Here is a 9,872-nt window from a genome sequence, read left to right as displayed (position 1 = left end):
GCCTCTACCCCGGGTCCGGGATCACCCCCCACCCCCCCCACACACTGATTAGCATAGCTAGCATAGCTTCACAAGTAGATAGTAGCATCTAAATATCATTAAATCACAAGTCCAAGACACCAGATGAAAGATACAGATCTTGTGAATAAAGCCACCATTTCAGATTTTTAAAATGTTTTACAGGGAAGACAAAATATGTAAATCTATTAGCTAAACACGTTAGCAAAATACACCACTATTCTAACTCCATCAGTTTCTTACTCCTTCAGGTGCTATCACCAATTCGGCTCAACTAAGATATTGATAGCCACTAACCAAGAAAAAACCTCTTCAGATGACAGTCTGATAACATATTCATGGTATAGGATAGTTTTTGTTAGAAAAAAGTGCATATTTCAGGTAGAAATCACAGTTTACAATTGCACCGACCATCACAAGACGACTAGAATTACTATAGAGAGCAACGTGTATGACCAATTTACTCTTAATAAAACATTTCATAAGAATAGACAAAGCATAGCAATGGAAAGACCCAGATCTTGTGATTCCAGACAATATTTCAGATTTTCTAAGCGTTTTACAGCGAAAACACAATAAATCGATAAGTTAGCATACCACATGTGAAAACGTTACCAGAGCATCGATTCCAGCCAAAGAGCGCTATAACGTAATCACCGCCAAAATATATTAATTTTTTCACTAACCTTCTCAGAATTCTTCCGATGACACTCCTGTAACATCATTTTACAACATACATATACAGTTTGTTCGAAAAGGTGCATATTTAGCCATACAAAACCGTGGTTACACAATAAAAATACTAGGAAATCAAGCCTCAATATGTCTGACGTCATCTATCAGAGTGATCTAGTTTAATTGAAAGCTAATCATATACTTGACTAAAAAATACAGGGTTGACAGGAATCGAAAGACAAATTAGTTCTTAATGCAACCGCTGACTTACATTTTTAAAATTATCCTTACTTTTCAATACAGGGTTCGCCAAGTGACGCGATAACAAACAAAATGGCGAAATATGCGTTTAAAATATTTCGACAGAACAACGATTTATCATATTAAATATTGCTTACTTTGAGCTGTTCTTCCATCAGATTCTTGGGCAATGTATCCTTTCTATGTTGTAATCTTCTTTTGGTCGATAGATGTCCTCTGTCCTTGGAAATATCCACTAACGATCGAACGGGACCACAAAACGTGTCCAAAGTTTCAGAGTGCACAACAAAGAAATTCCTCAAAATCGCACTAAACGGATATAAATTGCTATAAAACGGTTCAAATTAACTACATTATGATGTTTTTAACAACTATAACGACTGAAAACATGACCGGAGAAATATTGCTGGTTAGACAACGATTTGGAATGAGGCAAGTCCGATGTCCTTCACGCTTCAGGCGCGCGACGAGAAAGGGAGGTCCCTATACATTTTGTGGTTTTATAATGGCTGTGATTGTGCAATCGATTCCATTCAAAACGTGATGACGTACAGACACCCAGAGGAAGACGTAGGCAGTGTCGGTTTCTTCATAGCATTCACTGTCGCCTTAAAAACAGACTCCAGATCAGGGGTAAAAATTTCTGAAATCTGACCCCTGTCATGAAAAGTGCTGTAGATATTGTTCTGTACCACTCAGAGACAAAATTCCAACTTCTATAGAAACTAGAAAGTGTTTTCTATCCAATAATAACAATAATATGCATATTGTACGATCAAGAATTTAGCACGAGGCAGTTTAATTTGGAGACCCAAATATGCTAATGCGGAACAGCACCCCCTATAGTTGCAAGAAGTTAATCTCACTGATCCTCATGTTGTTGTTGTCACAGTGGATCTGTTATGATGACCAACCCTAACTCCTCCCCCTCTCCTCCCTTCCCCCCTCCCCCCTCCCCTTGCTTCACCTCTCCCCCCCTCCCCTCGCTTCCCCTCACCTCTCCCCCCGCTTCACTTCACCTCTCCCCCCTCCCCTCGCTTCCCCTCACCTCTCCCCTCTCCCCCCGCTTCCCCTCACCTCTCCCCTCTCCCCCCTCCCCTCGCTTCCCCTCACCCCTCCCCCCTCCCCTCCCTTCACCTCTCCCCCCCTCACCTCTCCTCTCACAGTGGATCTGTGTGCCATTTATGATGACCAACCCAAACTCCATGGACATCACTCTGACCGCATTCAACGAGACGTTCCAGGCCCCCTGGGTCGGCAAGCTGGAGCTGAGAGACGCGGGGAAGTGGATTGACGACTTCATGGTTCTGGTGAGTGACCCGAAAACACACAGACGCACGCACAGATGTAGCTACACACACACACACAAGTATCATAGGTACACACACTAACTTGCGGCTGACGTCGATGTTGATGATGACACTGCTCCCAATTGTGGTTATTGATGAGGTTGTGTTTGTGCCATTGCATGTGGCTGTGCAGACCAATGCCAGACCCACATGGTTTGCCACATGAAGGGCAGGTGAATTCTCCACCAGAGAGCTGCACCATGGTATAGCCGTGCACGCCATTCCATTCTCCTCTCTGGGAGCCTTTGGCTCCGTCGTTGTGCCTTTTCACTGCTGCACAGGGTCTGTTTTTATCCTCTCTGTACTCAGAGAAGATCTCTGTCGTTGTGCCTTTTCACTGCTGCACAGGGTCTGTTTTTATCCTCTCTGTACTCAGAGAAGATCTCTGTCGTTGTGCCTTTTCACTGCTGCACAGGGTCTGTTTTTATCCTCTCTGTACTCAGAGAAGATCTCTGTCGTTGTGCCTTTTCACTGCTGCACAGGGTCTGTTTTTATCCTCTCTGTACTCAGAGAAGATCTCTGTCGTTGTGCCTTTTCACTGCTGCACAGGGTCTGTTTTTATCCTCTCTGTACCCAGAGAAGATCTCTGTCGTTGTGCCTTTTCACTGCTGCACAGGGTCTGTTTTTATCCTCTCTGTACTCAGAGAAGATCTCTGTCGTTGTGCCTTTTCACTGCTGCACAGGGTCTGTTTTTATCCTCTCTGTACTCAGAGAAGATCTCTGTCTTTCTGCTGTACTTCAAATCATGTTGCCACCTTACGGATGTCCCTGACTGTCCTTAATAACTCTACAAATAATCATGTATGTGTTTTAATGTAGTTTATCACATCAGATGTGTTTTCAAATCGATGTAAAGAAATACCACTGGAGTAACAATCAAGTGTCATAAATGAAACCAATCAAACTGTTTCGATTGTGACCATTTTAGTTTTGATCATTGAAACTTATTTTGGACTTTAAATGAATCCCCATAGCTAAGATATGACTCGCAGCTATATTTTGGACTGATATACATCCCCCCCAAAACATATTTTTAGTCCCAAAAGCATTAGAAATATATATTTTCAGTATTGATACTTCTTAAAAATACAGAAGATTTATTAACTTGTTCACAAATTTTCTTTGAAATGTTGGCAGACTCACCATGTGGCCGTGATGCAGAGGAATGCAATCCCATTTCCTGATTACAATTGTAGGGGTGTGGCTTATTAAGGCACATTCATTCTACAGTCTTTAATGTGTCGGTAGTGTCATCAAAACTGGGAACAACATTCAGATCAGCATGTTTCCATTTAATAATAGAACAACTCAAGATGATCTATTGAAGTCCTAGTTTTGAAGAATTATAAAAATCATTATTTGTTTTATTGTCAAACAAGAATTTTAGGAGCCAGGGTGGGAGACCGCCACCTCCCAATATAAATAGGTACAGTAAATAAACAATGGTTTTGTACTATATTAATTCACCGATGTGTCTGTTATTGCCTTGGAATGGACTAGAATATGTCATGATATAAAGAAATGACCTAAATGATTTTATATTTTTGTAAATAGTTGTCTTTTTTTTTTACTGGGGAACCACTTCTGTAGAATGACCCATATATTTGTGAAGCATTTTAAAACAGCCTCATTTTCCTGATAAGTGTCGATTGTTCCATAGAATTAGAACGAATAGAATAGAACAGTTTACCTGTTAAATTGCCATGGTCAGAGCTTCCAAGCCCATTCTACTCATTCTAATTCTACGGGTTGTTGTCTCCCTTTGGGGTCTTAGACTTCTGGCCTATCAGCTGTTCTCCTGGTGTCCCACCTCATTAAAAGTATATATTCACTATATTCTCTAAATGACAAAACAGACACCTTGATGAAGGCGTAGGACAATACACATTGGTGTAATTTAATAATGGCCTAGCCCGTTCATTAAAGGCTTTTTAAAATGTCAAACCCACACGAGTGGCTGGACGTGGATTTGTTTACGCCACTTAGCACCTGTTAGTGATGAGATGTTGTGTTCTCAGGCTCTGGGAGGCCTGGCCTATCAGGCCTTCTACCAGAGGATCCTATCAGCGTCGTCCTACACCCAGGCTCAGGTCACCTGCTTCGCCTCCTCAGCTTTCTGCCTGGTGCTGGGCATCCCGTCTGTCTTGGTGGGGGCTGTCGCTGCATCCACAGGTAACACACTCACTCACACTCTCTCACACCTCTCACTCTCTCTCTCACACACACACACACACACACACACACACACACACACACACACACACACACACACACACACACACACACACACACACACACACACACACACACACACACACACACACACACACACACACACACACACACACACACACACACACACACACACACACACACACACACACACACACACACACACCTCTCTTAGTGAGGGTTTGTGACAGAACAGTATAACTCCACAGGAAGTGTCTGTTTTAATGCAACAAGCCCAAAATGGCCACCCAGTTGTTGCACTAGAAATGGGTCAGTGAGGGTTTGTGAACCTACAATGAAAAGGTGTGTGTTCTTTCACAAACTGGACCAACGACTAATGTTTCTTAATGTGTTGTGTTGTTCAGACTGGAACCTGACTAGCTATGGTTCTCCGACCCCATACGAGCGCGGCCAGGCCGGATCCATCCTCCCCATCGCCCTGCAGTACCTCACCCCCTCCTACGTCTCCATCATCGGCATCGGGGCCGTCGCTGCCGCCGTGATGTCATCCATGGACTCCGCCCTCCTCAGCTCCGCCTCCATGTTCTCCTCCAACATCTACAAGAATATCATCAGGAATCAGGTCGGAAAACATTACGAAACGTCACTTCGTTGTTGTTTCAACGTTGTTTCAATGTAACTTCAACGTCACACACACACACACACACACACACACACACACGTCTCCATTTGGCCCTCATGCTGTTCTAGGAGACAGAGGATGTTACCATTTTTGGAGGATTTTGAATTCAAATGTATCTTGGGAAAGATGTTTTTCGTTCCTGTTTTTCTCTGTTGGGGGTCTGAAAACGAGGGCTTTTGATTGGTTAAGAGCATTATGTATAGACGACCTTGTGTTGTGTGGGCAGCTGCATAATATTTACAGCCAATCACTATTACACATTATACACACATGCCTACTGCCAGCTTATCTAACCACTATATTACACATTATACACACATGCCTACTGCCAGATTATCTAACCACTATATTACACATTATACACACATGCCTACTGCCGGCTTTGAGAAGTAATGGGGCCTATTCAAAGACTGACTGACTGTGTGTCTGTGTGTCTGTCTGTCTGTGTCTCACTGTGTTTTGTTGTTGTTCAACACTTTGGTCTTGAACGCTAATTTAATTGTTTCCATTCAGTCCGACCGTGGAATGTTACCCATAATGCACTGTACAATATAGGGCAGCGTTCAAAGATGAACAACTGTAGCTACATTATTCAATGCTGTTAGTGAGGGATGTTCTCTTGATAAGTGTGTGAATTAGAAAAACATTCTGTCCTGCTAACCATTCAAAATGTAACGAGTACTTTTGAGTTTCAGGGAAAATGTAAGAAGTAAAAAGTACAACATTTTCTTTAGGAATGTAGTGAAGTAAAGTACAGTTATAAAAAGTAAAATACAGTTACCCCAAAAAACGACTTTAAAAAAACTACTTAAGTAGTACTTTCAAGTATTTTTACACCACTGGCTACAGTGTATATACACTGCTCAAAAAAATAAAGGGAACACTAAAATAACACATCCTAGATCTGAATGAATGAAATATTCTTATTAAATACTTTTTTCTTTACATAGTTGAATGTGCTGACAACAAAATCACACAAAAATGATCAATGGAAATCAAATTTATCATGGAGGTCTGGATTTGGAGTCACACTCAAAATTAAAGTGGAAAACCACACTACAGGCTGATCCAACTTTGATGTAATGTCCTTAAAACAAGTCAAAATTAGGCTCAGTAGTGTGTGTGGCCTCCACGTGCCTGTATGACCTCCCTACAACGCCTGGGCATGCTCCTGATGAGGTGGCGGATGGTCTCCTGAGGGATCTCCTCCCAGACCTGGACTAAAGCATCCGCCAACTCCTGGACAGTCTGTGGTGCAACGTGGCGTCGGTGGATGGAGCGAGACATGATGTCCCAGATGTGCTCAATTGGATTCAGGTCTGGGGAACGGGCGGGCCAGTCCATAGCATCAATGCCTTCCTCTTGCAGGAACTGCTGACACACTCCAGCCACATGAGGTCTAGCATCGTCTTGCATTAGGAGGAACCCAGGGCCAACCGCACCAGCATATGGTCTCACAAGGAGTCTGAGGGTCTCATCTCGGTACCTAATGGCAGTCAGGCTACCTCTGAGGAGCACATGGAGGGCTGTGCGGCCCCCCAAAGAAATGCCACCCCACACCATGACTGACCCACCGCCAAACCGGTCATGCTGGAGGATGTTGCAGGCAGCAGAACGTTCTCCACGGCGTCTCCAGACTCTGTCACGTCTGTCACATGTGATCAGTGTGAACCTGCTTTCATCTGTGAAGAGCACAGGGCGCCAGTGGCGAATTTGCCAATCTTGGTGTTCTCTGGCAAATGCCAAACGTCCTGCACGGTGTTGGGCTGTAAGCACAACCCCCACCTGTGGACGTTGGGCCCTCATACCACCCTCATGGAGTCTGTTTCTGACCGTTTGAGCAGACACATGCACATTTGTGGCCTGCTGGAGGTCATTTTGCAGGGCTCTGCACAAAGGCGGAGGTAGCGGTCCTGCTGCTGGGTTGTTGCCCTCCTACGGCCTCCTCCACGTCTCCTGATGTACTGGCCTGTCTCCTGGTAGCGCCTCCATGCTCTGGACACTACGCTGACAGACACAGCAAACCTTCTTGCCACAGCTTGCATTGATGTGCCATCCTGGATGAGCTGCACTACCTGAGCCACTTGTGTGGGTTGTAGACTCCGTCTCATGCTACCACTAGAGTGAAAGCACCGCCAGCATTCAAAAGTGACCAAAACATCAGCCAGGAAGCATAGGAACTGAGAAGTGGTCTGTGGTCACCACCTGCAGAACCACTCCTTTATTGGGGGTGTCTTGCTAATTGCCTATAATTTCCACCTGTTGTCTATTCCATTTGCACAACAGCATGTGAAATGTATTGTCAATCAGTGTTGCTTCCTAAGTGGACAGTTTGATTTCACAGAAGTGTGATTGACTTGGAGTTACATTGTGTTGTTTAAGTGTTCCCTTTATTTTTTTGAGCAGTGTATAACATAGTGGCTATAAGGCTGGTCGACCTCAACCTATAACACTGTACAGGAATATATATAACATAGTGACTATAAGGCTGGTCGACCTCAACCTATAACACTGTACAGGAATATATATAACATAGTGGCTATAAGGCTGGTCGACCTCAACCTATAACACTGTACAGGAATATATATAACATAGTGGCTATAAGGCTGGTCGACCTCAACCTATAACACTGTACAGGAATATATATAACATAGTGGCTATAAGGCTGGTCGACCTCAACCTATAACACTGTACAGGAATATATATAACATAGTGGCTATAAGGCTGGTCGACCTCAACCTATAACACTGTACAGGAATATATATAACATAGTGGCTATAAGGCTGGTCGACCTCAACTTATAACACTGTACAGGAATATATATAACATAGTGGCTATAAGGCTGGTCGACCTCAACTTATAACACTGTACAGGAATATATATAACATAGTGACTATAAGGCTGGTCGACCTCAACCTATAACACTGTACAGGAATATATATAACATAGTGGCTATAAGGCTGGTCGACCTCAACCTATAACACTGTACAGGAATATATATAACATAGTGGCTATAAGGCTGGTCGACCTCAACCTATAACACTGTACAGGAATATATATAACATAGTGACTATAAGGCTGGTCGACCTCAACTTATAACACTGTACAGGAATATACAGTGGGGAGAACAAGTATTTGATACACTGCCGTTTTTGCAGGTTTTCCTACTTACAAAGCATGTAGAGGTCTGTAATTTTTATCATAGGTACACTTCAACTGTGAGAGACGGAATCTAAAACAAAAATCCTGAAAATCACATTGTATGATTTTTAAGTAATTAATTAGCATTTTATTGCATGACATAAGTATTTGATACATCAGAAAAGCAGAACTTAATATTTAGTACAGAAACTTTTGTTTGCAATTACAGAGATCATACATTTCCTGTAGTTTTTGACCAGGTTTGCACGCACTGCAGCAGGGATTTTGGCCCACTCCTCCATACAGACCTTCTCCAGATCCTTCACGTTTCGGGGCTGTCGCTGGGCAATACGGACTTTCAGCTCCCTCCAAAAATGTTCTATTGGGTTCAGGTCTGGAGACTGGCTAGGCCACTCCAGGACCTTGAGATGCTTCTTACGGAGCCACTCCTTAGTTACCATGGTTGTGTGTTTCAGGTCGTTGTCATGCTGGAAGACCCAGCCACGACCCATCTTCAATGCTCTTACTGAGGGAAGGAGGTTGTTGGCCAAGATCTCACGATACATGGCCCCATCCATCCTCCCCTCAATACGGTGCAGTCGTCCTGTCCCCTTTGCAGAAAAGCATCCCCAAAGAATGATGTTTCCACCTCCGTGCTTCACGGTTGGGATGGTGTTCTTGGGGTTGTACTCATCCTTCTTCTTCCTCCAAACACGGCGAGTGGAGTTTAGACCAAAAAGCTCTATTTTTGTCTCATCAGACCACATGACCTTCTCCCATTCCTCCTCTGGATCATCCAGATGGTCATTGGCAAACTTCAGACGGGCCTGGACATGCGCTGGCTTGAGCAGGGGGACCTTATGTGCGCTGCAGGATTTTAATCCATGACGGCGTAGTGTGTTACTAATGGTTTTCTTTGAGACTGTGGTCCCAGCTCTCTTCAGGTCATTGACCAGGTCCTGCCATGTAGTTCTGGGCTGATCCCTCACCTTCCTCATGATCATTGATGCCCCACGAGGTGAGATCTTGCATGGAGCCCCAGACCGAGGGTGATTGACCGTCATCTTGAACTTCTTCCATTTTCTAATAATTGCGCCAACAGTTGTTGCCTTCTCACCAAGCTGCTTGCCTATTGTCCTGTAGCACATCCCAGCCTTGTGCAGGTCTACAATTTTATCCCTGATGTCCTTACACAGCTCTCTGGTCTTGGCCATTGTGGAGAGGTTGGAGTCTGTTTGATTGAGTGTGTGGACAGGGGTCTTTTATACAGGTAACAAGTTCAAACAGGTGCAGTTAATACAGGTAATGAGTGGAGAACAGGAGGGCGTCTTAAAGAAAAACTAACAGGTCTGTGAGAGCCGGAATTCTTACTGGTTGGTAGGTGATCAAATACTTATGTCATGCAATAAAATGCTAATTAATTACTTAAAAATCATACAATGTGATATTCAGGATTTTTGTTTTAGATTCCGTCTCTCACAGTTTAAGTGTACCTATGATAAAAATTACAGACCTCTACATGCTTTGTAAGTAGGAAAACCTGCAAAATCGGC

At 43.6% G+C, this 9,872-nt stretch overlaps 1 protein-coding gene across 1 annotated transcript in view; it reads left to right on the top strand.

Moving 5' to 3' along the window:
* Positions 1 to 2,132: 2,132 nt before the first annotated feature.
* Positions 2,133 to 9,872, top strand: part of LOC139579776 (high-affinity choline transporter 1-like) — a 7,899-nt gene continuing 159 nt past the window's right edge. The window contains exons 1-3 of the mRNA XM_071408596.1: positions 2,133 to 2,264; positions 4,322 to 4,475; positions 4,901 to 5,118. Coding sequence (XP_071264697.1) covers positions 2,139 to 2,264; positions 4,322 to 4,475; positions 4,901 to 5,118 — 498 coding nt within the window. The 5' untranslated portion in view covers positions 2,133 to 2,138. The remainder of the gene's footprint in view (positions 2,265 to 4,321; positions 4,476 to 4,900; positions 5,119 to 9,872) is intronic.

Source organism: Salvelinus alpinus, chromosome 6 (assembly GCF_045679555.1).
Source record: "Salvelinus alpinus chromosome 6, SLU_Salpinus.1, whole genome shotgun sequence".
NCBI lineage: Eukaryota > Metazoa > Chordata > Actinopteri > Salmoniformes > Salmonidae > Salvelinus > Salvelinus alpinus.
This window is presented reverse-complemented; position numbering and strand designations above follow the sequence as displayed.